General features: G+C 42.9%; 2 protein-coding genes across 2 annotated transcripts; both read left to right on the top strand.

Annotated features, from left to right (window-relative positions):
• Window positions 1–68: 68 nt before the first annotated feature.
• melk (maternal embryonic leucine zipper kinase) lies at window positions 69–10,481 on the top strand. Its single transcript, XM_014971743.2, has 18 exons — window positions 69–1,472; window positions 1,756–1,868; window positions 1,945–2,030; window positions 2,721–2,837; window positions 2,932–3,075; window positions 3,152–3,220; window positions 3,326–3,418; window positions 3,643–3,741; window positions 4,230–4,298; window positions 5,276–5,374; window positions 5,543–5,629; window positions 5,779–5,904; window positions 6,040–6,195; window positions 7,051–7,318; window positions 9,133–9,226; window positions 9,320–9,476; window positions 9,606–9,709; window positions 9,808–10,481. The coding sequence occupies exons 2-18, from the start codon at window positions 1,790–1,792 to the stop codon at window positions 9,983–9,985; spliced, it is 2,025 nt and encodes a 674-aa protein (XP_014827229.2). The 5' UTR covers window positions 69–1,472; window positions 1,756–1,789; the 3' UTR covers window positions 9,986–10,481.
• Window positions 10,482–18,653: 8,172 nt separating this feature from the next.
• LOC106906451 (SUN domain-containing protein 2-like) lies at window positions 18,654–20,676 on the top strand. Its single transcript, XM_088007482.1, has 6 exons — window positions 18,654–18,692; window positions 18,775–18,910; window positions 18,994–19,109; window positions 19,245–19,418; window positions 19,510–19,599; window positions 20,566–20,676. Exons 1-6 carry the CDS (start codon window positions 18,654–18,656, stop codon window positions 20,674–20,676), a joined length of 666 nt encoding a protein of 221 aa, XP_087863608.1.
• Window positions 20,677–27,165: the final 6,489 nt, after the last annotated feature.

Genomic DNA, 27,165 nt, shown 5'->3' with positions numbered 1-27,165 from the left:
TGACCTGTAAGTTGTTTACAGATAATTATGCAGTAGCTTAAATTTTTGAACCTTCAGTTTGGGCAAACATTTGTTTTACAACTAACATAGTTGTACTTAATGACACACAATATCATTGATATAGTTCAGTAAAATAAAGGCAGTTCACAAAGTGAAACGGTAATATATTTCAAGTGTTTATTTTACTTAATTTTCACAAAAACCCAACATTTGTTACATTCTTGGAAAATTACTGTATTGAGATTAATAAGCATAACTTTGAAAGCAGAAATGTTCTGGCCAACACAATCATTGGGAAAACTGATGACTGTTGGCCAGCATAGACGATGAATTCCTTAACAAGGATGATCAGCCACAAAAGATTATTGCTCAAGATGTTGGCTGTTCAGTGGGCAGTATGCAAAGCTGCTTGAAGTTCACTTTCTACAGCCAGTGATAATTTGCAGACTATAATTATCTCCTGGTGTTGATCTGCTGTATTTTATTAAATTCTAAAGTCAGAGCAGCTACCTAACAGGATGTTTTCCATGCACTTCACTGTTGACTGGCTTTATAGAGATGGTAATTTAATTATCCAATTGGACATGATGTCTTCCCACATTGCCAAAACTAGTTTACCAATAACAACCATGGAATCACTGAGCTTGATTTGTAAGCAAACCGGCCGTACCAAAACCAAAACTCCGCAGAGAATCCATGGGGCAATGTCCAGACAGGATGAGAGACACCAGAACCAACAGTGCAGATGGGATGAAGGCCGAGGTTTCTCAACTCCTCAAAGCATTGATCCAGTAGTTAATGCGAACGAAATTTGGGTTTTTGTTAACTGTAAGCCACAATCATCACAATGAAAAGAAATAAAAGTATGAAAATTATTCTGCAATGTATTTTTAATATAAACTTCACTTTTTGAAGTTATTAAAATAAATGTTTTTGATATGTTGCTCCCTTTATTGTTTAATCCAATTTTACAACCAGCTTGAATTTATGTCCCTGATCTGTTTTGCAATATAGTGTATAAATTTAAAATGTTCTTTAAAGCAGGCACAAATTTGATAACAAATCTGTTCTGCTGATAGTAACTTTATAATATGCACGTTTTAAATAAAATCAAATAAAATGTGTATACATTTGCTATAATAGGAAGTAAAACATTTCAGATCCTTCTTAGTTTCCTTCGATCTGTAGAGAAAGCCTAAAAAGCATGTCTCCATGTTTCAGTGTTTTAAAAAAAAAAAAAAAAAAACTTTTTCTCTTTGGAAACCACTACAAAGCTCAAAGGCTAAATCATTTCTTTAAAAAAATTTTATAAGGGGTTTTGGTGGATGAATCTTAGTTAAATCATGCTTTTTGTGTTGTTTTCTAGTGTAGTACCACATTTTACCACAAGGGAGGGGGCGAACAAACCGGAAACAGGAAATGTCGTCAATTGACGGGCGAAATTCAAACTCCTGTAACCAAACATCCTTGAGGTAAGTGTTTCTTCAACCATTCAACTTTATGGTTTACGTCTGTTTCTATCAACATAAGGTAATTTTAAAGTATAGAGAGGAGTTAATCGTCTGTACCGAATGACCTTGTAGCTTCACTTCATTTCAACGATAGTTTTCTGGTTGTGCTAACACAAGTTAGCAGCCAGAAAACGTTAGCTGGCTGGCACAGAAAAGAAGGTTAAAACCAAAATAAAAGTGGTTTGAAGGTTTGTGTTATACGCCGATGTCGGTGGTGAGGTGATAAGTGAATCTGTTTCCGCAGTGAGGATTATTTTTAGGTCGCTGGAACAAGGAGGATGCCTGTGGAGAAGACGGAAGACCGCGGAGCCGCAGAGCTCCACAAATATTATGAGGTCTATGAGACAATCGGCTCAGGTGCTATGTTAAAATGTTTTATGTTTGTATCGATTCATCCCGAATGTGGCGGTTCTGAACCTTGTTTATTTTGCAGGCGGCTTTGCTAAAGTTAAACTGGGCCGACATCTGCTGACAGGAGAAAAGGTTGCCATCAAGATCATGAATAAAAAAGATCTCGGGGTGAGACACAAATAGACATTTTCATTAAAACTGTCCAGACATGAATTTGGATTTGGTACGAAAATGTTCACTTAAAAAAACAGCAAATTACTTTTACAACACACTAGTGAGGCTACATAATGCTGCTCTCCCTTCTTAATGAATACAAATAAAATGAGAGCCAATAGTAATAATGATGGTGATTCGTAGCAGGTTCACTTTTGGCACAGCGTTAAATGTGACGTACATGAAACAGTTTGGCTTCGTGTTGTTCCTCCTTTGTTGGAAGGACACACAACTTTTATTTGACACGTGTGTTAAATTAGATAGGTCACATGTATTTTAGTGGATTGCCCAGTCATTTGTTTGAAGTGGAGAGATCCCCCACATAAATCAATTGGTTGTTTATTCTTTATGTTCTATAGTATGATCTTGCATGCAATTAATTATTGTGTTAATATTAACGGTTTAAGTTACTAAGACACAAAACAGTAATACTAAAAAGAGTTTTGCTGCCAGAGTCAAAGAAAATGAGAGCCAACAGTAAAAATGTCTTTCAAGTTTGTTGTGCAAATGTCAGCATGGCTTTTACACAAGACTGTAGCTTTTTGCAAAATTAACAGTCAATACTAAATTAAATATTATTGGTTGTTCTGTAAAGAAAAACCAATTCATACATCCAAAAAGCTAAATGATCATCGTTCCGCTCAGGATGACTTGCCACGTGTGAAGGTGGAGATAGCAGCCATGAAGAACCTCAGTCATCAACATGTCTGCAGACTCTACCACGTCATCGAAACTTCAACACAGATCTTCATGGTGCTTGAGGTAACTCCCCTCAAGCTTTACACTCACTGTAAATGGTAGAGATTATGACATGAGTTTTTTATATAACTATCTCTTTTGTTGGGCCTTGGGTCAGTACTGCCCTGGTGGGGAGCTGTTTGATTACATCATAGCCAAGGACCGACTGTCAGAGCAAGAGACCAGGGTGTTCTTCAGACAGATTGTCTCAGCAATGGCCTACGTCCACAGCCAAGGATACGCTCATAGGGACCTTAAACCGGTATTAACTGCGGTTACATAGCTGAATGTGAAGTAATGCAACTAAAGCTAAATCAAGTTGTTTCTTTTTCCCGTAGGAAAATTTGCTGATTGATGCGGACCGTAACTTGAAACTCATAGACTTTGGCCTATGTGCCAAACCAAAGGTGCATATGCTGCTGCATCCTCTGAATCATTCTTTGTGATGAAGGCCATTAGAAATTAATTTTAATGATTATTATTAATTCTATGGCATCTTGTTTTTCTTTCAGGGGGGTTTAGGTTATGAGCTAATGACATGTTGTGGGAGCCCTGCATATGCTGCTCCTGAGCTCATTCAGGGAAAAGCATACATTGGTTCAGAGGTAAGACGCATGCAAAGCTCTAACTTTAAAATGTTGAACTTTGGTTTTTGTAAGATTCATTTGACCCAGCTGGATTTCCTCTCAGTAAGAATGATTTCACAGTTCTACTCTTTGATGTTTGTCCTGATCATATTTTCCGGTGCATAACTCATAGCAGCTGAGCTGTGAAATCCTGTCTGTTACACTTGGTGCTGACATGCTGCTGTGTGATGTCTAATGTCCAGGCTGATGTATGGAGTATGGGAGTGCTGCTGTTTGCTCTTCTCTGTGGATATCTTCCCTTTGACGATGACAACTGCATGATCCTTTACAGAAAGATTATGGTATGTGATGTGCAATTTCTGTTGAATATAAAGCAGTTCCAGTCTAATTTACTACAAGACTAGCGTTGCAGTTGAGACCACCTGACCCGAACGAGACGAAACCGAGTCTATGAAGAGGTTTGAGCGAGACCAAGATAAACTATTAGATCATTGCTGCAGTTTTAACAAGATGGGGACGTACAGTTGTTGCACTATAGTCCTTTCTTTCCGTGTTGTTGAAAGAACAGAGAAACATACACACATTTGCACTGGAAATTGTTTTTCCCATTTTTTTTTATCCTCATTTTCACACCATCTGTACACAGATGCATCAAGGAGCACATTTTAGATTTTCAAAGTAAAGAACTTGTTTGCATTTGAATAGGTGGTGGTTATTTATCTGCCATTTAACCTTATTAGCCATTTTATTCTCAACATTTTAATTATAACCATTAGGTTAATTTTAATTGCAACTTTTAACCCTGAGCTTTTCATTCTTCTTTTTCCAGAGGGGTAAATATGACAACCCACAGTGGCTCTCACCAGGCAGCGTCATCCTTCTCAACCAAATGATGCAGGTGTGTATTTACTATGGCTGCTTCATACTTGATTTTATTTTTATTTTTCTGTTTTCTCTTAGCTACGGTTTTCTAGTGTTTGTAGAATAAACAAAAGAACTTAAAATTATTTAGCCCTCTGGTTTTGTTGAGTTGCCACATAACTCATGTCTGTCATACACAAAAGTGGATCCCTTGAACTTTTTCACAGTTTGTCCCATTTAAGCACAAACCTCCAGTATATTTTGAGATTTCTGAAGCAAAGGAGTGCATAATAGTGATGAAAAGGGAAAGAATAAGTGAATTTGAAACTTATGCCTAGAAAAATCAGCCAGCAGCACATATTGTTTTTGTTGTTTTGCTGGTCCTACGCATGAATAAAATGGTTAAATTATGTCTTCAGCGTGTAGCCAAGTTCTTCAGAGTTATAAAACAGAGAAACATCTAAAAGCTGAAGGACACCAGCCTGCGAGGACTGGAGTTGGTTACATGAGCACATGACATGTAATGGCTCAGTCAATCCAGTTACTTGTATAAACTGATTTTAACAGACTCTGCTCATCACATTTGAACTGAACTTGAGCTGTTTTGAACAGAGTAATGAGGAAATGATGTCAGTGTCAAGACAGTGTCTTTCTGCAGTAAAATGTGGCTCAACAAAGGCTTTGCTCACTGGGGCTGCATACAAATACAAGTTACACTTTTCAGATTTTTATTGGAAAAAAAAAAATCAACAATCATGTATAATTTTTCTTCAGTTATTTTCTGCATAAATTCTTCCTGTCACATAAAATACCAATAGAAGAACATTAAGGTGTATGGTTATAACGTGACAAGATGTGAATAAAATGAAAGATTTGACAACTTTTGAAAGGCACTGTGAAGTTACTAATGATTTTAAAATAGAGATGCGCATGTTCACATAAAACATCATGCAGCCTTTAGGCCAGGGGCTTGTTTTTGCCTACTGAGGTGTTGTTTCTGCACATGCCCTCTAGGTGGACCCCAAGCGTCGCCTGACTGTCAGACAGCTTCTGGATCATCCCTGGGTGATGAAGGACTACAACAGCCCCGTAGAGTGGCTCAGCAGACAGCCGGTACAGGCAGCCAGAAAGCAGCAAATCTCTGTTACAAACTCGGATTTTCATGAAGCAGACTTTAAATGAGGACACTTTTAAGTTGGTTCAGAACATGTACTCTCTCACCCAAGCGCCGCCCCATTCAGAGTTTAATTTTCTTTTTTTTCTTTTTTTCTTTTTTTGTAGGTTGCCTACATAGATGAGGACTGTATCACTGAGATGGCGGTAAACATGAAGCGATCACGAGAGAGCACCGCAGCGCTGGTGAAGGAGGTGTGTGTGTGTGTGTACTAATACTTGTGCCTCCCAGCTTGTTGCTGTTTGTTTGCTTTATGATTGCGTTGCCGGCTCATGTAGTGTGTGAAAACAGACTCTCGCAGCTTCCTTTAGATGTGCAGCTTAATAGATTTGACCTCCCACAGTGGAAGTACGATCAGGTCACAGCCACCTACCTGCTGCTGCTGTCCAAGAAGCAGAAGGGGAAGCCTGTTCGCCTTCGCCCTGAGGCGCGCCTCTGCGAGGACTCTCCTCTGCACCAAGGACTGCAGGTAACATGCAGGACCCGACCAGCTAGTTTTAGAACATCACAAAGTTGGATATTTAGTTAAAACAATCCTAATTTTATTTACTTAATTATTCAAAAATAAAAATGTAATCTAAGGATTTTTCCCCCCTGCTTTCAGAAAAGAGAAGCTCTTCACTTCAGTGAAGACGAAGACGCTGTCATTATCGGGTCTTTGGACTTTTGCTCAGACTATATTGATGATTCTGCCTGGGTGTCAGTTCGACAGCACAAAACGCAGGCAGGCAGAGGTCGACAAGACGAAAACAAAGATATGGTAAGAGTGAGATATCTTTAGTTTTCTTTACATGTGCAGTGGAGTAGATGCACAATAAAACACCTGATTAGTAAAAGGTGGCAGAACAGCCTTTACCCTTCTGCAATGAACGTGCAGCCACAAACCCCACTCCATTGATGAGTTTGTCATTCACATCTTCCAAGGTTTATGAAATCACAGGTCTTGTGCGATTTCCAATCCTGCAGCTGGGGTCAGATCCTAAAGCTCACAGCCTTTACCTGAACAAAATGAGAAGGAGGAATTTCCATTGTATTTGGCTCATGAAGTCTGTCCAAATGCATTCAGTCCTTTAACTGCAAGAAAATATATATTTTATGTATAATTCAGACGATGACACACCTGGCCGTTACCTCAGTTATCATTTTTGTTATTGCTACTGTAAACTTTTTATTAAGTAGTTTAAGAAAGCGTGGCATCAACACACAGACAGTAAAGATGTTAGCCCATAAAATACAGCAGTAAAACAGCCAATGGCTCGCTGGCTAATCCATGCACCGTTATTGGCCAATGCTAATTCTATTCCATAAAAGTGATTGGACAGTGTACACGAAAACTATATGTCAGCACAGGAGCCTTTTTCAAACATTCTAATCACCTTTTTAAAGTGTGTGTGTTTTTATTATTCTTTTATTTTTTTCAAAGCAAAAACAGAAAGTCTCCAGTGGAAATGCATTTTCTTGGTATTAATACCATGAAAAAGTGGTCTATAGTGTCAAAATGTGGAAAAAGCACATTTCTGCCACCATGAAACGACGCCACAGTTCAAATATTGACTCCTTAACATGAACATGCCATCACAAAAAAAAAAAAAAAATTCTGTTTGTGATTCTGAAGAAACTCGCATCACCATTAGCGGAAAAGAGAGATGTGTTCACCCCGACCGCAGGAAGCACGGTGACGCCACAACACCGTGAGAGGAAGGAGCGGGATCAGGAGAACAAGGAGAACATTGCTGACGAGAAAGGAGTCGATGTATTTGCTCTGCCTCCCCCCCGGACCCCTGCGTCCAGCAAGAAGAATCGGCCCAACAAGAACGTGCTGAACACACCCAATCAGAACACAAACTGCAACGGCACCAAAGCCGGTGTGGGCACACCTAAAGGCAAGTGGAGTTTTATTGTTGGTAAACCAGCAAAAGTAATTGAATACAGAACCTCAGAAAATGTATTTGTACAGTAATTGTTTGTTCCTCCTAACAAAGGGGTTGAAGTAAACTCCACATTAGATTAAATTTACATTAATGAACTGCCCTCTCCACATCCCCCCTCTTTCATTTATCCTATTCCCTCGGCCTCTCGTTGCTCTCATAATCGCAAGTGCCACGACCACATGCTGCACATTTGCAAGTAAATTGTCTTCTGGTAATAAAATCATTTATTGGCCCTGTTTTTTTTTTTTTTTTTACTCAAAAGCCACTCATATTTCAATAATTTAGCTGTCATTACGGCCACTGAGAAACGGACCCACGCATCCACTTATCACTGTCAACTCAAAGGTGAGGTTATTATCAGGAAGCTAATTATTTGTCACTTATCTGTAAATGAAGGGCACTAATATGAATGGAGAATCCTAATTATTTGTCACAGTGTCTTCTCTGCTCAGACGTCCAGCCTCATTAGTTCTTCAGAAATTTGGCCAACAGCCGGCTGACTTGCTGCATCTTGACCCAGCTGATGTTAAATCCTCTGTGCTCAGCTCGCCGCGACTCTTTGCGCTCTGTTGTTTTGCTGGCATAGTGTGGACGTGCTGCTGGTGACATCCTTGTCCACACACACACACACTCAGTGGTCTGTGTATGTCCGTCCCCAGGCGCGTGCTGTGACAGGTGTAGCTGTCTCCTCCCTTTGCTTACTGTCCCACATGGACTGTAGTGACATGTGTTCTCTTGCCACTAAAGCCCAGCGCTCCGTGTTGCTCATTTTTAGGCTTTATCAGAGCCACACAGTTTTTAACCATAAGTGTAAAAGGTTTTCACCTGAACATTTTCACATGTAATCCAATACTTCGTTAAGCATCATTATTTCACAATGTCTGATCATTTTATCTACAGTTTTATTAAAGTTTGCATGAAAGAGTGAAAAATTAAAACTCACAACTTCATTTTATTATACGGCACAAGTTATTAACTTGGACTTGCGCAAAGAAGAAAATTAGGTGTTTGGTCAATTGTTCTTAAAATCCTGTTTATTTCCTCTTAAACGGGGCCATAGTGGTAAGAAAAATGCAACTACCTTGAGTTACATCCTGGAAAAACTGACTTTTTGTTGTAACGTTAGCTGTTTTAACTAGAATATTTCTTATTTTGTTTAGTCGTTTCTCTTTACTATTACATATGACCAGTCACAAATGTGAGAAAACGAAGCGTAGCACTTGGTGTACTCTTTCAAGAACAGCTGAGGATGCTTTTCTAAGACCGTGCTTAATTGTTCTGAGAAAATTGCTTCACATTACATCACAAAAATTGGATGAACAATTCCCCAAAGCATCAAAGAAGGACGACTCCCTTAGTGGCTAATGCACTCTGCAGGAGGTCCTGTAACTGAACTGGTATAATTGTTCCTATTAGCCAACCTCCCTGTTTATTATCTAAGCTTAAAATATTGAATAATTATTGTTTTTTTAATAATTAAAGAAAAGTGGTTTTGTTCCAAATTTGATTTTCCAAAATGAAATCATTTCCTTATGAGTAAGGTTATGTCACCGTTTTCCCAATCATTGTTCATTCATCTTTAAGATTTTTTTTCCTGGGTTTATTACAGAGAAGTTTTGCTTCTGGTTTACAGTAGTTTAAAATTAGTTTTATTTTTTTCCACATGTAAATTACTTAAGCTTATAAAATGACTGGCCATGCTGGTGGATAGCTTGCCTTTGAAATTTATTTACCCGGCTTGCCATATTTTCTTTGGCTGTCAATAGGTTGTGAGATTTCATCCAAGGAGCAGAACAAGAATAGAGCTACGGAGAATGATTCTGCAAACCTGGAAGTATTGGCCTTCAGTCCAGAGCGAAGGTGAGTTCATCACACAGTAACTGTAGCTTAAAAAACACACAGACTCACACAGGTGGAGGTTCGGTGTTAAGGGATCCCATGGTTGCTGCCCAGGTCCAGGTCCTTGGACATGGCTGCTTCAGGAGACAGTGGGAAGAAAAAGCGAGGAGGGAAGATGTTTGGCTCCTTGGAAAGGGGCCTAGACAAGGTCATCACGATGCTCACCCCAAGCAAAAGACGAGCTCCGCGAGACACGCCAAGGAAGATTAAGGTATGCAAAACAATAGCAGTATACAGAAGTGGCAGAGCTCTGCAGAAATTTGCATCAACCATCTGCAAATGCCACAAGATAATATTCAGATGGCAAATTTTAATTTCCATAACTTTTATTTTCTTCAAGGCTCAATATAACGTCACCCTAACTAGTCAGACCAATCCCGATCAGGTGTTAAACCAGATCCTCTCCGTCCTGCCAGAGAAAAACGTCGACTTCACGCAGAAGGGGTAAGAAGATGCATTTTCTGTCTTTCTGTTTTTCTGCTCCTCCTCTTTAAACTGACTCTTCTGTTTCCACACTGATGCTTGTTCTGCTTGTTCTGCAGATACACCCTGAAGTGTCAGACCTGGAATGATTCTGGAAAGGTAGCCATGGCGTTTGAGCTGGAGGTGTGCCTGCTGCAGAGGCTGGAGGTCGTTGGCGTGCGGCGGCAGAGGCTGAAGGGAGACGCGTGGGTTTACAAGCATCTGGTGGAGGACATCCTGTCTACGTCCAGCATCTAAGCAGCGTTTTAGCTGTATTGCTGTCTGTTAGTAACACAAAAGACCCTTTTTTTTTTGTCTGTTGAAAAATTAGAAATAATGGATCAGTGTTGGATATCTTAATTCAAAGATGTGCACATTAATATCTGTAGGTCAGCCATGTAAGGATTGTGTAATATATTAGTTTATGTAGAAGATCTTAATCCACGTTTTGTCTTATGATTAAAATTAAAGTTTTTTTCCCCTCTAATTGTCTTGATGTATGAAATGCAGCAGAATTTTGGTTTCCACAGCTGTTTTTGAACATATTTGATTTGTTTTTCCACCCTTGACGGAGCAACAGTTCAATAAATGAGCATTATTAATTTACCATCATTAATTTACATGTGTTTCCAGCTGTCTCTCTGTTTCGCAGTGTTATAAATGTCTTGTTTTATTTCTGTGTTTGTCTTTCATTTTCACTGTCATTTTTATTGTTAAAGAAGCTCAATAAATACACTTCCTTTACTGAGATAAATGACTGATTATTAATCTGCCCCCTTGGGTTTTTCTATTGGAAGTCAGGGGAGCAGAGGTTTCTGCACGGTGGTATTCTGATCATCCAGTTTTTGTGTAACAAGTAATATCTCCGAAGTCCTCCATTTGTGTTCAAGTCCACCCTAATTAGCTCCTGAATCTTTTTGTGATTTTAGTTATTCGAATGAATATTTTTAATACTTTGCTGTGCTACATCGGTAAGTCATTGGTGCGTGTGGTACTGTACTACAGTAAATGGGTCAGATGTTTGGGGGTCTAACAAAAGGATTTGTGAATCAATTTGCTGCTGGAGCCTCCCTGTTTAATCAACACCTACTCACAAACATCTTATGTATTCATGATGATACAGAAAATACGGTGTTCAAAAAAGATTCGGTTTGGTTAAAAGCAGTTTTATCTTTCAAAATCAGAATTTCATGACTATTTCATGTAATTAGACTTTAAAAGGTTTAATGGACTCCAGAGAAACGGACTCTGGTTCAAATGGAACCAGCGGAAATGTAAACCTCCCTCCCCGGTTTTTGAAGGGAAAGTGCCATGCAGTCATGACAGTGATGCAAGTGATCAGCATTCATTTGTGGCAGGTTCTCCTTGAAGTCTCAGCAGGGGGCATAAGGGTAATTGTGGGTTCAGTTGCTAATAAGGAGAGAAAAATTAACCTTAATGAGAGACTGGTGGTGTGAGGTGAAGGTTTCCTACAACTCTGGCCTGGATTTGAGTTTTAGTTTATGCAGTGTTAAGCTTTCTTTCTTGGAAATCTTGTAAGAGGGTGGAATGAAATGATTCCTGTTCCAGTACCTCCCTTTAAACAGGTGGTGCTCACAATCCCAAACCGAGTGCAGAACAAAAGAACCTGTGTCCTTCAGAAAGAGGATTAGTTGAATAAATCTGCAGACTGTAGAGGAGTGTCGTGGGAGTCAACGTAGAAGTATCCACATTTTTGCAGCAGTGTTGGGTGAATAGTTTATATTAATTTCATCTCATTTTAAACTGAAGTCCATGATACTGTCACATGTGTTAAAGCTGGAGGAGATTAATTCAGCTTTGTGTTTGACTTTTTGTTTGCTCTTTCACAGGTTTGTACCTCTGAGGATTTGTATCTGAAATGAGGCTTTTTCTGGGAGTTTCTCTCATTATTCTCTTCCTGTGTAAGTTTGAATATTTTCGTTCAAAGGCGAGACAATTTGTTGGCTATTTCTACTTCCTGACAGTGGTTCTTCACATTGCTGATTTTTGCAGGGCTACAGTCGGTTCAGAAGTCCATCAACAGCAGAAATGTTTGTGAGGTAGGTTAAAGTTTCTCTTTAAAGTCTTGAGATAACTGAAGGATGAGATTAAGGAAAATCAAAAGACTTTATTTCACAAAATTAAGCTTTTATTTTAACCTTCCTGTAATCTCCTGGTGGTGGTTGACATTTAAATGCAGGGTGGCTGGATAGTTAAAGTTTGATGTTGAATAAATTAAATGTTGCATTATGATTTTCATATTAGTCTGCAGAGGTGAACTGTGCTTATTCGAACACACCCTGGAAAATGGGGGTTACTTGGAAAATCAAACTTTTTTTCCGATGAAATAAGTTGCACAAAAACATTTTTTAAATAGTCAAAGCTAATATTGGTAGGATTTTATTCTGTCTGAGCACTAAATCCAAACTTCAGTGACTACTATTGACTAAAAATTGGTTTCTTCAGGACACAGGTTTCAAACATTAGGTGTGGTCTCAGCCAATCAGGGACTTCATCACTTGCATCTGTTGTTGAAACTGAATTTCCTCAGATACCGACTGAAGATGGTGACGTTTCATTGCATGTTTGAACTGTAGCTCAAGAATTTTCCCAAAAGTTCAGAAGAGATCATTGCCTTGTGCAATCATGGAAAAAAGTGGCAAAGTCCTTGAATGTTGAGATCAAATTGGGGGCAAAGTTCACAAGTATGGGAGGAAAAAGAGACGGTAGCTACACCAACTGGTGGCAGAATAAGGTAGTGGACTTGCATTCGCATTCAGGTATAACCTGTCTGGACTGAAAACGGGTATCTGAAGAGCAAAGAAATATTTTGGAAGACTTTCTGAAAAAAGGATCCTCTTGGAATCAGACTAAAACCTTCGGGCTGTACTCTAAAAGAATTGCAGACACAATCCTACTTTTCCTCTATACATGAATAGTAATCTGTCAATCCCCTTTTTCACATTTGCTTGTTGTATCTTGCAGGCAGCATCCAGGAGCGAGGCGGCGGTATCGTTCCTGTTATCGCCTCTGTCTCTGTATTCCTGGTTGGCCTTTACGCTGCTCAGGTTCATCGTCTCCCTACCGGCTCTCGTGATCAGCGCTCTTCATCACTCCCTGCTGCTGCTCCTGGCTGGACCTTGGTGTGTTGCCACAATCTGCACCTCCTTTCTGCTTACATGCCTCCATGTGGGCCTGTACCTACTTCACATGGCTCTGGTTGTAGGTGCAATGGCCTTTGTGACCCTAAATCGACACAAAAAGCCCGACAGAGGCGATATTGAAGAGTCAAAGGGGAATAACATAAAGGCATGGATCCAACAGAAGAGACTTGAAGGCCGTCTGAGAAGAAGTGGCTGCAGAATTGCTCAGCAGGGCTGATTTCTGTGATGAAAATCATGCTGTAGTGGATTTGAGAGGAAAAACAACACTTCAATTGCTTTGAACCTCGCTTCACCTTCATTTACTTAATGAATGGGAAACCGGTATATTTTTAACATGTTTTCTAAAGTTAAATTGGCTTTGAGACATTTCATAAAGGAAAAAAAATAAATAAAGGAAACTAGAATGAGTCCTTGTGATCTAAATGAGGGTGAAAATATATATATACCAGTTGCTACTGTAACAAACGCCCACCCTTTGTCCACTTATCTATCCCTCTCATTTTCTCTCTCGTCATCCTTAAATGTGGCCTCCCAATTATCTGCGGATTGTTGTGCAGTTTGGCCGCTGCCTCTCTCACCCCCTGAGATGTTATCATTAGGCATGTCTGTCAAATGGAGATGAGAGGATAAAGGAAGAAGAGGGAGGAAAACGACTGCATCTTGAGCATTCACTGTGTCAGTGCTTTTTAATGTTTGCATGTTTACATGGTGGAGTCCAGCAATGCAGGACATGCAAACCAGAGTCCTGAAAAACACTAATAAAGGGAGTTAACCGGGAGGGAAACTACATGTGGTGGAGGCCCAGAGCCGAGGCACTGTGTGCTTGCCCAACCGCTAAACAGCGGACCAACTGGGGCTCTCGGGGCAGCAATGAAGGGAAGTTCAACTATTTAATGCAAGCTGTTGGAATTACTGGTAAACATGTAGGCACTGAAAGTAAAAGGAAGTTTACGGGCCGAGGTATGAGCGCGTCTGAGACGGAACGACAGGGGCGAAATGAGGCTGGATCATAGAGATTTATTACATGGCCGTGGCGTCCTAATTAGCATAAAGACTGGCCTGGCCTACTCAAGCAGAGAATTAAAAACCCTAATTGTGCTGTCAGCCTCCCTCTGTCTTTGCCACTGTTGGCTCTACTTCATTCCACTCAGATTTGTTTCCTCCCACTCCAGCCGCCGTCTCCTCTTCTGCCTCTCTGTGCATCCATGCCGATTAATTGTTGGTGATAAACGGGGAGCAGGGTGTTCGTAATTGTCTCGCAGATGAGAAATTGAGAACGCGGGTTGTCAGTAGGAACAAGAGAACGAGTGGTCTTTTCTTCTGGAAGAGGACGTAGGGGAGAGTATTCATCAAATGTTTGTGTGAGATGGATGAGGGGAGGTGGTGGTCCGTTTTGATCCCGGCTGTGCAAGAGTTGGACTGTTTTCCAAAACCAGATTGAAAAGTTGATGTTTAAAACTTCTAAGGTCCTTTATTGCATACACCTAAAACCAAATATTTTCCTACACTCTGCAGCTTGGGCAACACAAGCTTGGGCATATTTACTGGAGAAATCAATTACTTATTTAAATATGTTCTTTAAGTGGAGACCTATAGCTTTAATTTGAGGTTATACATATATTTTATGTACAGTGTACTTTTTAATGGACCAGAAGTTATTTGACAGTTGATCCAAAAGCTATTTCATGAAAAGGTGTGGCCAGTTCCTTTATTCCAAATTCAGTCTGGACATGATTCAAAGTGCGCTGTTGAAACTAATCTGGTCAAAGGTGCTCAACATGAAAAACATGTATGGCTTTAGGCTAACTATAATATCCTATTAATTATAATTTGTCATTTAACTTTCACCCAGCCGAAAGCAACCAATCAGATCCAGAAGAAGCATCTTAGTGCTGCCAATCAATGCTGCTAAATGTGCAAATGGCAAAGAAACATCTTGCCGTTCCAGGAAAACTGTTTATCTGCCGTCATTAGTGGCTTCGCTAAACTAGCCTTAGCATTTGTGGCATTCTCCTGGCTCTGATTGGTTGTTGCTGATTGGTTAGTACTACAGATTGTCTTATACTATCACAACGTAATGTTAATTTTAAAAAAAAATATGTAAAACAAACTATTTTAAATAACAGCTACAATTATGTTGTGAAAAGAAAATACAGATGTGTACTGTACATATTGGGTACTATGGTTACAATGTTGTAGGAGCTCATCATTCAGTGCGTGAATGGGTGATTGACCATTTACCATGAGAGTCAAACGCATTCTTGGAAAGGGTGCCAAAGTCTCATCCACTGCCATGAGGACACGAAGCACTGTGGCTTCTCTGCTCATTATCGTTCATTATCGTCCTGGATTTCCAGAAGAGCCTTGAACAGACATATTAATCCTGATAAATTTCTTTATCTCCCTAAATTGAATGGAATTCCCATTTGCAGGCTCCAGCAGAACTGGAAACAAAGCTAAAGAGCAGATAGACACATCTAAAACATGCTGGGCATTCGTCCTCAAGAATTGGAACTGACAGCATCTGGCCATTTGCTGTGACAATATGTTTTGTTAAAAAAAATCACCATAGATAATTAAACATGTTTTATTTAATATTGAATGAATCAAACTCGATGAGCTTGCTCTTTTGTGTTGCACCATCTATTGGTGTAGCTACTGTTTATGTTCTACAGTGTCCAGGTTTAAACGTTCCTGGCTGAACTTTACTACATATACCACTGAGCCTGTTTGGGTGTTTTATTCTTGGTATGAACCAGTTCCAGTTTGAGAATTGGATTTAAAAGCACTGGAATATTGCACAAAGAAAATATTCTCCAGCCACTTGAGGGATAACAATGTTTTTCCTCCACTTCTCCTTCACTGGACTGAGCAGAAAGTTTTTATTTACTCTTGAAATCCTGAATACTTTTCTCTTTAGGAAACATCTTTTATAGTGTGGCCCAAGATTTGCAGTGTTGGACATTATAGCCGTCCGTCCGTTCAATTAACTGACTACAAAATTATCGATTACTATTTGCTCATTCGAGCTTAAGTCATTAGATAGAAATGAGAATGATTGGTTAGTATTTGATATCATTTAATGTGGCAACTGATGCAGCAAAAGCAGGACTTTAGTCATTTTAAGTATTTAAAGCTGCATTATGTTAAATCAACACATAAATTCCATTGTGTTTGCTGATGATGACATCAGACCCATGGAACTTCCAAGAAGCTTTGATTTAAGACCCATGCATACATCACAAGGGTCTTGGATTTTTGTCATTAAAGAAGGAATTTTTGGCAGAATTTTCTCATTTGTGCTTGCGGATATCGGAGAAGAGACGCGTCCAAGAGTTCAAGAGAGTTTTACTTCATTTCAACTGAAATACAGTAGAAATACAACGATGGAACGTAAGTATTTTATCAAGGATAACTAGATCACAAGTTTGGAAAGATATTATTGGTTTGACAGAATTATTAGTGATTTGTTAATTAAGATTGTTGGTTAGAAAAAAAAAATTCAGTTTGAAATGGAATAGTTTTGCTTCTTGTTTTATGTAAAAATTCAAGATATCAGGATTGTTTTTCAGTTTTTCTGCATGTTTGATAACAGTGAGAAGGAAGAAATCTGGAAAAATTGGCTCCAACAGTTGACTTAAAGTTTTTTTGTTCAAAATGATTTCATGTGAAAATGTCAAGATCACACTGACTGTGATAACTGTCAGAAATAACACTGAGACTGGTTTGGCTCTATACATTAAATAAATGAGAAATACGTTTTTACAATTTAAAATTGAATAGTTTGTTTTCTATTTTATGCAAAAATATAAAAAAATTGTTTTTAGCGTTGTATATTTGACAATTTGTTTGAAACTACCAAAACAGTTAGAAGGTCCAAATCTTGAAAAATGATCTCCAGCTGTAGATTTAAAAGCTGTTTAAAGTTAAATTTAAGATGCAACAATTTATTTGTTTTCAGTTGTATGCAAGGGCGGAAAATATAATTATATCTTTTTTTTTTCTTTTTTTTGCATGTTTGACAATGGTGAGAGGAATCAAATCTGGAAAAATTTCAAAGCTGTTTAAAGTTATTTCATTTGAAGACTGATCATTTCCAGAAATAATGTCTTGCATGAGAATAAAGTTAAATAAATTACAGTTTTAAATTTCATGAATGGTTTTAGGACGGTGAAACTAATTAAAAGTCTTGCAATTTTGTCATATGTTTGATATGCTTTGTGTTAAAGTTACTGACCAACTCTCCATGCCTCTGTTTTGGTTTAGAAATTCTGAGAAGAAGTGATCGACTGGTGGTAAATGGATATTATACACCTGATGGAAAACCAACAATCTCGTATAAAGAGTCCAGGATCAGGTAAACTAAATCAACAGAAGTATTAAAGTTTTTTTTTTTTGTAATTTTTTTTTGTCATACAAGCCAAATTTTGTAATATATTATTTATTTCAACATTCAAGGGGATAAATACTTTTTATAGACACTGAACACTTGAATTTCTCTACTGTGTCTATTCCTAACTCTGATTCGTAACTAAACGACATCGGAAGGCAGTTGTGATGTCAGAATGGAACATACATCACAATCATAATTTAGAGGCATCAGAATTTGAGGGCTGAAAAATATACTGCAAAGAAATTTGTTTGGCAAAAAAATACAAATTTCTTTCTTTTTTTGCTAAATTGCTAAACAGTACACAGATGTTTGTGGTTGTTACATGAAAAGAAGTAAAAAGTTCAAAGGGGAAGAAATATTTTTGCCATGTCTTGAATTTAATGTTGGCTGGACCTTCTTTGAATTAGGTCAGTCACTTTTAAAGGGCGTGAATATTTATACATCCACTTATTTTAGGTCAAATATTTTTTGATTATTATTTTTAAATAGGTTAGTTTTCACATTGACATTATAAGATCTTTAGTATATTTTTATGACAAAAATGTCCAATTTTGATGAAAAAGCTGTAAAATGATAAAACATTCAGGGGGAGTGAGTATTTTTTATATGCACTTTACAGCAAGCAGTAAATTACAGAGAAAAGGACCTGAAGGACCTTAGTTTGAAAGCAAATCCAAACTAACTTAAAAATATATGATGGGAAAAATAAAAACGAGGCTGTGCAGGTAGGGTTAATTTACAGCATAGGAAAACAATACTGTACATAAATTAAAATTGCAAACTCAGATCAAAAGAGATGTGGAACTAAGTATGGCTGTTCAAAATTTTTTACAAAGTTTGTGTTTGCAATGTGATTATGTTGAATAATAACCCAAGTCTCCCTGGAATAATAGATTCTTATTCTCAGTGGTGACTTCCTGGGTAAATAATGGGTAATTAAAATCAAGATGTGAAAAAGTTCAAGGGAAGTAAATACTTTTGCAAAAATCCTGCAAATTTAACTCAATAATGTTAGGATCTATGTATCTGTTTACATATTTGTGTTTGTTCTACCTTGGCTAAACAGGAAGTGGACATACCGTCGGTTTTACCACACAGAAAGAAGAGACTCCTCATCAACAAACAACACCAACAGCAACAGCAGCATCGACAGGGACCTGTTGATGTACACGCTGAAACGTTTTCTTATCAGCGCCATATGCCTCGCCTTGTTTTATGGTAAATGATTTTCTTCTACAAACAGCCAAGCACCAATATTTCTAAGTTTTGTAGAGAGTTTTTAGTCTGAAAGCAGTGTCACTAATCCTGTCATCTTCTTCTCATTTCTCCACATTTGTCAGGATTTACCATCATTATTGCTCCTTTGACGATGGAACCTGCGGTTTCTTCGCCCACCATCATAAACGCAGTAAGCTTTCTGTTAATCAAAACCCTTATATGAATGTCCTCTGCAGTGATATGACCAAACATCTAACTTCAATTGTGTTTAGGTTTCGGTCCCAGGATGTGAAGATAAGGGAGGACAATTAGAGGAAGTGAAGGAGGGGATGGGTGTCCTAGAGAAGAAGGTGGACTACCTTCTTCCACCAGCAGATATGATGCCCAACTTTGCTTTGAAATCTCAAGGTAAGTCATTACTATCATAAATCTGACTGAATGTTTCAGGCTTAGATGGTTTTAATTCACTTTCTGTGTGTGTTTGAAAACAGGAGCAAAGGTTTTATCCTGGATGCCATCAGGCACACATCCTGGCCAAATCCAAAGATGCAGTAGGTTTGGGTTTACAATAGAACGGCCATCTATCCACCCGGACATTGTCATTGAGGTATGAACTGAACTATGATCATAATGTAATATGAATATGATGCAGAATGGTATTTCTATGTTATGTAATAGTTAGAAGGCTCTTTGTTTATTATTTTAACATCCCACTGAAACTTTGAACTCTTCTTCTCTTCAGGGGAGGACTCGCCTACAACCAGGAGAGTGCTGGGCATTTGAAGGGTCCCAGGGACATCTCGTCATCACCCTGCCCTACAGAGTTGTAATCAGTCACGTCACTTTGGGTCACCCGCCAAAAATGTTGTCCCCAACTGGTAACATCGACAGTGCTCCCAAGGAGTTTTCTATCTATGTAAGCCACAAGTCTCTGAATATTAGACAGCAACACTCAGTCTAACTTTCAGATATATTTATAAGGATATTTGTCTAATTTTGTTTTGCAGGGAACGAGGGAGCCCAAACAGGAGTGGACTCACCTGGGGACTTTTCTCTATGAGGAGGATGGAGAGCCGCTTCAGACCTTTGCGCTACCGGTACGTTTATCCCAGTTGTTTTTTGTTTTTTTAACTGCTTTGCATAATTGCTTTGCAACATATTTATAGCCATTGATCTTTTCAGTGTTTTCATGTTAAAAATATAAACATCCTTGTATTTTATTTGGAGTTTATCAGAAAAACATGCTAACAGAAAGTAGTTCATAATTGTGAACAAGAAAGTTGATCTAAACCTTCCCATTATATTGCTGGCTCTGTGTTTAGGGCGGAAGGTAAACCTCTGACCCAGTTTTTAAAGTGTAACTTCCCCCTTCAGCCCTGGCAAATTTTGAAAAATAGAATCAAAGTGGGCGGGGCCAAGAGACAAGGTTGAGTGTGGGGATCAGTGCTGAGTGGAGGGAGTGAGTGGGGCTGTAATCTGACGAAAGAAGCGCTGTGGTAAACGTATCTACTTTGTCGCTATATTGATAGATTTTTCAGGCTGGTCTAGGGATGTTTTTTCAAAACAATTAGTGGTAAATCTAGACTAGAATCTTTTTCCGATTGACCGATGACGATGGTGGTGAGATGATTTTAGGCTAAATCATGCGTAGCTGAAAGATTTGCACAAAAATTTCCTTTTGCACAGAATATTCAATCTATTTAGATAGAATGCCAAATAACATATTTAGACAGTTTGTCAGCAAAAAAAGTTGATTTGGGTGTGAGTTTCACTTTAAGTTTTCTCCAGGTTTCCTTCCAGGACTGATCTGTATTTATTTCCATCTACTAATGAAGACCACCCTCATCACCTTCCACTTCACAATTATGTGCTTCTTTGTGTTGGTCTAAAATACCAATTAAATGCATGAACATTTGTGGTTGTATGACAAAATGGGAAAACATTGAAGCAATGTTGGTGGTGCTCTTGCAAGGCTTTGCAATCTCAAAATATTTAGCCTCTAATAAACTCCCTCTTAGCTCTACTGTATTATATTAAACTAATACATTGTTTTATCATTACAGAGCCAAGACAAAGTGGCCGTTAGCGTCATAAAGCTACAGATAAATACCAACTGGGGCAATATGGAGCATACCTGCCTCTACAACTTCAGAGTGCATGGAGAGATCGCATAAGGCAGAGGTGGAGAAAGGATGGGTAAAAGGTCTGGTTTTCTACCCACAAACACGTTTGTGGGTAGAAAACAATCATTTGTTAAAAATTGGGGTACAAAACAGGGGTTTAAAATTTCATGGGCGTAAACATCCATTTCATTCATACATATTTTGCATATCTGCACTACATGTGGCTGCATTTTATTCTAACTACAACTAAACTGTAGTTATGTAATCATGCGGCTCAGGTGGTTGCGGGGCGGAAACTCGGGCATGGAAGAGTTTGAAAATTTCATGGGGGTCTTTTGGATAGTTGAACTTCAGATGCAGGTCTTCATTCAGGTCGTGGAATACTGGACCAGCTCTACACCCACAGCAGGCTCCTGGAGGGTGCATGGGAATTCGCGCAGCCAGTCTACATCTGCTTTGTGGACTTTGAAAAGGCGGTCGACTGTGTCCCTCTGGGAACCCTTTGGGAGGTACTCTAGGCCCTCCCAATGGATGTCAGAGCTTGATCTGCATTGCCGGCAGTAAGTCGAGCTTGTTTCTGGTGATAGTTGGCCTCCGCAAAGGTGCCCAGATTCTGTTTATAACTTTTATGGACAGAATCTCTAGGTGCTTTCGAGGAGTTGAGGGTATCCGTTTTGGTGGCCTTAGGATTGTGTCTCTGCTTTTTGCAGATGATGTGATCCTATTGTCGTCATCAGGGCGTGACCTACAGCTTTCGCTGGAGCAGTTCGCAGCCGAGTGTGAAACGGCTAGGATGAGGATCAGTGACCTGCTAGGTCACTGTATGACCAGTGTCAGAGAAGTTTGAGTATCGTGGGATTCTGTTCATAAATGAGGGAAAAATGGAGCAGGTGATCAATAGACGGATTGGTGCAGTGTCTGCAGTAAAGCAGGCACTGTACCAGTCTGTCATCATGAAGATAGAGCTGACTCAAAAGGTAAAGCTCTAGATTTACCAGTTGATCTGCGTTCCTACCCTCAGCTATGGTCATGAAGTTAGGGTCAAGCGGCCGAAATGAGTTTTCTCCACAGTTTGACTGGGCTGTGCTTTATACGTAGGGCAAGATGGTCGGTCATCCGGGAGGGACTCAGAGTAGAGCTGTTACTTCTCCATGTCTAGAGGAGCCAGTTGAGGTGGCATGGGCATTTGGTCAGGCTTCATACAAGCCTCCCCAGTGAACTATTCTGGGCATATCTCACCGGGAGGAGTCCCGGAGGAAGACTCAGGAGGGACTATGTTGCTCGGGTGGGCTGGGAATGCTTTGGGGTTCCCTGGATGAGTTATCCCAAGTGACTGGGGAGAGGGAAGTCTGCACCTCTCTACTTAGGCTGCTACTCCTGCTCGCAAACCCCGGATAAGCAAAAGAAAATGGATTGATGGATGGATACAACTAAATTGAACATTTGTAACAGAATTTTAATAATTTTATATAATTGGATTGTTTTAGATTCAATATTTTTTCCAGGTGATCTGGTTTTCCACAAAAACAAGGGTTAGCTTTAGAGAACAATTGATGTAACACACACACACACACACACACACACACACACACACACACACACACACACACACATGCATATCATCAACAATCATGGATTGAACACATAGACATACCTGCAACTACCCACAGCCTGTGTATATATCGTATTTTCCGCACTATAAGGTGCACCTTTTTACAATTTCCTCAGAAATTGAAAAGGGTGAAGGGGCGGAAGGGTGGAAGGGCGGAGGGGTGGAAGGGTGGAGGGGTGGAGGGGCAGAGGGGCAGAGCGGCGGAGGAGCGGAAGCGTCAAGGGGCGGAAGGGTGGAAGGGCGGAGGGGTGGAAGGGTGGAGGAGCGGAAGGGCAGAGGGGCGGAAGGTTGGAAGGGTGGAGGGGCGGAAGGGTGGAGGGGCGGAGGGGCAGAGGGGCAGAGCGGCGGAGGAGCGGAAGGGCAGAGGGGCGGAAGGTTGGAAGGGTGGAGGGGAGGAGCGGCAGAGGGGTGGAAGGGCGGAAGGGTGGAGGGGCGGAGGGGTGGAAGGGTGGAGGGGCGGAAGGTTGGAAGGGTGGAGGGGAGGAGCGGCAGAGGGGTGGAAGGGCGGAAGGGTGGAGCGGCAGAGGGGTGGAAGGGCAGAGGGGTGGAGGGGCGGAGGGGTGGAAGGGTGGAGGGGCGGAAGGTTGGAAGGGTGGAGGGGAGGAGCGGCAGAGGGGTGGAAGGGCAGAGGGGTGGAGGGGCGGAGGGGTGGAAGGGTGGAGGGGCGGAAGGGTGGAGGGGTGGAGCAGCCGAGGGGTGGAGGGGCGGAGGGGTGGAGCAGCGCAGGGGCGGAAGGGTGGAGGAGTGGAGGGGCGGAAGGGTCGAGGGTTGGAAGGGCGGAGCGGCAGATGGGTGGAAGGGTGGAGGGGCGGAGGGGTGGAAGGGTGGAGGGGCGGAAGGGTGGAGGGGTGGAGCAGCCGAGGGGTGGAAGGGCAGAGGGGTGGAGCGGCGGAGGGGCTGAAGGATGGAGGGGCAGAGCGGCAGAGGTGCGGAAGGGAGGAGGGGTGGAGGGGCAGAGGGGCGGAAGGGTGGAGGGGTGGAGCAGCCGAGGGGCTGAAGGGTGGCAGAGAGGAGGGGCGGAAGGTTGGAAGGGCGGAGGGGAGGAGGGGTGGAAGGGTAGAAGGGTGGAAGGGTGGAGCGGCGGAGGGGCGGAAGGGTGGAAGGGCGGAGGGGCAGAGGGGCAGAGCGGCGGAGGAGCGGAAGGGCAGAGGGGCAGAAGGTTGGAAGGGCGGAGGGGTGGAGCGGCGGAGGGGCTGAAGGATGGAGGGGCGGAGCGGCGGAAGGGAGGAGGGGTGGAGGGGCAGAGGGGCGGAAGGGTGGAGGGGTGGAGCAGCCGAGGGGCTGAAGGGTGGAAGAGAGGAGGGGCGGAAGGGCGGAGGGGTGGAAGGGCGGAAGGGCCAAGGGGCGGAAGGGTGGAGGGGCGGAGGGGTGGAGCAGCGCAGGGGCGGAAGGGTGGAAGGGAGGAGGGGCGGAATGGGGGAGGGGTGGAAGGGTGGAAGGGCGGAGCGGCGGAAGGGTGGAGTGGCGGAAGAGCGGAAGGGTGGAGGAGTGGAGCAGTCGATTGAAGGGCCTCCTCCACCCCTCCTCCTTTCCGCCCCTCCACCCCTCCGCCCTTCCGCCGCTCCGCCCTTCCACCCTGCCACCCCTCCACCCTTCCACCCTTCCACCCCTCCACCCTGCCACCCTTCCACCCCTTTGCCTTGCCACCCTTCCACCCCTTTGCCCTTCCCCCCTTCCACCCCTCCACCCTTCCACCCTTCCGCCCCTCTGCCGCTCTGCCCCTCCACCCTTCCACCCTCCCACCCCTCCACCCTTCCACCGCTCCACCCTTCTGCCCCTCCGGAGCTCCACCCCTCCACCCTTCCACCCCTCCAACTAACTATAACTCCGCCCCTCCTCCCTTCCACCCCTCCATCCTTCCACCCCTTCACTCTTCCGTCCCTCTGCCGCTCTGCCCCTCCGCCCTTCCACCCTTCACCCTTCCTCCCTTCCGCCCCTCTGCCGCTCTGCCCCTCTGCCCTTCCACCCTTCACCCCTCCACCTTTCCACCCCTCCACCCTTCCGCCCCTCTGCCCCTCTGCCCTTCTGCCCCTCCGCCCCTCGCCGGAAGGGTAGAAGGGATGAGGGGCCGAGGGGTGGACGGGGTGGAGTGGCGGAGGGGATTTAAGGGTGGAGGAGTGTTAGCAGCCGAGGGGCGGAAGGGTGGAAGGGAGGAGGGGTGGAAGGGCGGAAGGGAGGAGTGGTGGAAGGGCGGAAGGGAGGAGTGGTGGAAGGGAGGAGGGGTGGAGGTTAGAAGGGCCTCTCTTCAGCCCCTTTTGCTGCTCCACTCCTCCACCATTCCACCCCTCCGCCGAGGGGCGGAAGGGTGGAAGGGATGAGGGGCAGAGCGGCGGAGGGGCGGAGCGGTGGAGGAGTGGAGGGGCAGAGGGGTAGAGGGTCGGAGGGGTGGAGGGTCGGAGGGGCGGAAGCCTTCCACCCTTCCACCCCTCCACCCTTCCACCCCTACACCCTTCCGCCCTTCTGCCGCTCTGCCCCTCCGCCCTTCCACCCTTCACCCCTCCTCCCTTCCGCCCCTCTGCCGCTCTGCCCCTCTGCCCTTCCACCCTTCACCCCTCCTCCCTTCTGCCCCTCCACCCTTCTGCCCCTCCGCAGCTTCACCCCTCCACCCTTCCACCCCTCCAAATAACTATAACTCCGCCCCTCCTCCCTTCCACCCCTCCACCTTTCCACCCCTCCACCCTTCCGCCCCTCCGCCCTTCCGCCCCTCCGCCCCTCGGCGGAAGGGTGGAAGGGATGAGGGGCCGAGGGGTGGATGGGGTGGAGCGGCGGAGGGGATTGAAGGGTGGAGGAGTGGAGCAGCCGAGGGGCGGAAGGGTGGAAGGGAGGAGGGGTGGAAGGGCAGAAGGGTGGAGCGGCAGAAGGGAGGAGGGGTGGAGGAAGGGCCTCTCTTCCACCCTTCAGCCCCTTCTGCTGCTCCACTCCTCCACCATTCCACCCCTCCGCCCCTCCGTCGCTCCGCCCTTCCACCCTTCCACCCCTCCACCCTTCCACCCTTCCGCCCCTCCACCCTGCCACCCTTCCGCCCCTCTGCCCTTCCGCCGAGGGGCGGAAGGGTGGAGTAGACAAAGGGTGTTTGTCTACTCTGGTTGTTAATAATTCTGGGTCCTGGAGGGTGTTGCCTGAGTTGTGTTTGTTGTCCTGTGTTTGTGTTTTTTGCTTTGTCTATGTACAGGTTATGGTGCTGTGGATCTGGAGCTGGCTGTTTCTTCCTTGCTGTCCCTCTCTCCACGCCTCCTGGCCTCCACAGTGTGCTGCTCTGCTACTGGATTTCTTCCTATCCTTATCATGCACAATTGAGTTCAATTTTGCATCTTGTCACTTACACACCCATCATATATCAATATTGTTGCTAACTTTGTGTTTTGTGTTTCCGCAGGACCCAGGCATTGTGTTTGTGTCTCTTTTCTATCATCTTTTTCTTCGGCCAGTCGAGGCAGACGGCTGCCCGTCCTGAGTCCGGTTCTGCTGGAGGTTTCTCTCAGCTCAAACTGAGATTTCCTCTCCACTGTCGCCATGTGCTTGCTCAGGATGGGGGATGTCATCAAATTGGTTTTATGACTGATTTGATGGGGTTCGCCGAGGACCCCTCCGGGGAATCGTCACCTTAACGTGGTGGAGGGGTTTGAGTACTCCAGTGATCCTGATGGCTATTATTATTTTATTTTATCTTATTTTGTTTTAACTTTTGCCATTAGAGACCCAATAGTTTCTAATGGCAAAGATGGCTTCAGGGGAGGGGTCGACCAAGAACGATTCAAACACTGTTTTCCCAATCAAATAAGCAGCAGATATTTTGTCTAATTTTTCAGAAGGTTTATTACCATTTCTTCTTTTCCTCTTCACAATGAAAGTAATAAAACAAAGTTATTTGTTGAGCTAGGAGTCTTAGTTAATTGTGAGATATAGCAGTTGTTTTCTAAGTCTTTATGTAAAAGGTGGAATGAAGGAGGGAGGGAGAAGAAACTCAGAACATCAGTGAACGGTCCTTCTTGTGCATCTGTGCTGTCAGAGACTCTCTTGCAGAGACAAAGGAGGTTAAGACTTAGGAGGCTGGACTCTCTCACCCATCTACTCCCTCAGCTCTGACAGCTCTCCCACCGAGGCCCCTGGACACATGGACAGCAATTCTCCCAGCATACAGTGTGTTAAGTTCTCCTGAATCCCATCTCCTCCATGTGTCTGCTTCCTCTTTTTTCCCGTTCAGTCTCCTAGCCTTGCTTCAGTTTCTCTCCTTGTTTTTCTGTTCTTCCTCTTTTTCTTCTTTCTTTCTCTAATTGGTCTCCTCTGTGTTAGCCTAGACAGGCCTATTCATCATAGCACTATCCTTAGAGACAAACCCTTTGGGAGCAAAGGGGAGATAGACAGAGTCAGACCAGAGGGCGATGGGGTCTGCCGCTTGTCAAGCCACTTCCATCCTCTTTTTTCTCCCGTTTCATCCCTCTCCTCCTCCCTCCCTCGTCTTTCAGCATACAGTAGCGATGTCAGTTTTTTGTTGAGGGTGGAGAAGGAGGGGGAATGTCGACACATTAGTTAGGCTATTAGTTCAACAAGCTGCTTCCATGCCTGTCAATGGTCCGACATCCATTCACACACACATACATACACACAAACCAAGATCTGACATTTGTAGCATGCAATATCTGTGAGTGAAGGGCTTTGAGTGATGGGCCGAGCAGCAAAAACATGGAAACCCGTGTCGTCACTTCAGACTGCTCAGAGAACCTCAACACAAGCACTTTGATCATGCCCTGCTCATTAGTACAACTGTTTTGTAGCTCTGTGAATTGTGTAAGACAGAGTGATCATGAACACGGATTGTGACGGAAAGGACAATGAGAAACATGTAGAGGTTCATTGTGGGAGGTTCAAAGGCCTTCTGTGAAAAGGTCAAACCAGATTTCTTTTGCTTTATGTGTGTCAGAGATTTT

Source organism: Poecilia mexicana, unplaced genomic scaffold (assembly GCF_051168715.1).
Source record: "Poecilia mexicana isolate PSO_F unplaced genomic scaffold, ASM5116871v1 scaffold_1, whole genome shotgun sequence".
In the NCBI taxonomy this organism is placed as follows: Eukaryota; Metazoa; Chordata; class Actinopteri; order Cyprinodontiformes; family Poeciliidae; genus Poecilia; species Poecilia mexicana.
This window is presented reverse-complemented; position numbering and strand designations above follow the sequence as displayed.

Bases quoted from the DNA above. Each gene is read 5' to 3' on its own strand.
- melk (XM_014971743.2), top strand. From the start codon at position 1,790: ATGCCTGTGGAGAAGACGGAAGACCGCGGAGCCGCAGAGCTCCACAAA. The intron at 2,838-2,931 runs GTAACTCCCCTC...GCCTTGGGTCAG, and splicing joins AGATCTTCATGGTGCTTGAG to TACTGCCCTGGTGGGGAGCT. The intron at 9,477-9,605 runs GTATGCAAAACA...ATTTTCTTCAAG, and splicing joins ACACGCCAAGGAAGATTAAG to GCTCAATATAACGTCACCCT.
- LOC106906451 (XM_088007482.1), top strand. From the start codon at position 18,654: ATGGAACCTGCGGTTTCTTCGCCCACCATCATAAACGCA. The intron at 19,110-19,244 runs GTATGAACTGAA...TCTTCTCTTCAG, and splicing joins ACCCGGACATTGTCATTGAG to GGGAGGACTCGCCTACAACC. The intron at 19,419-19,509 runs GTAAGCCACAAG...TTTGTTTTGCAG, and splicing joins CCAAGGAGTTTTCTATCTAT to GGAACGAGGGAGCCCAAACA.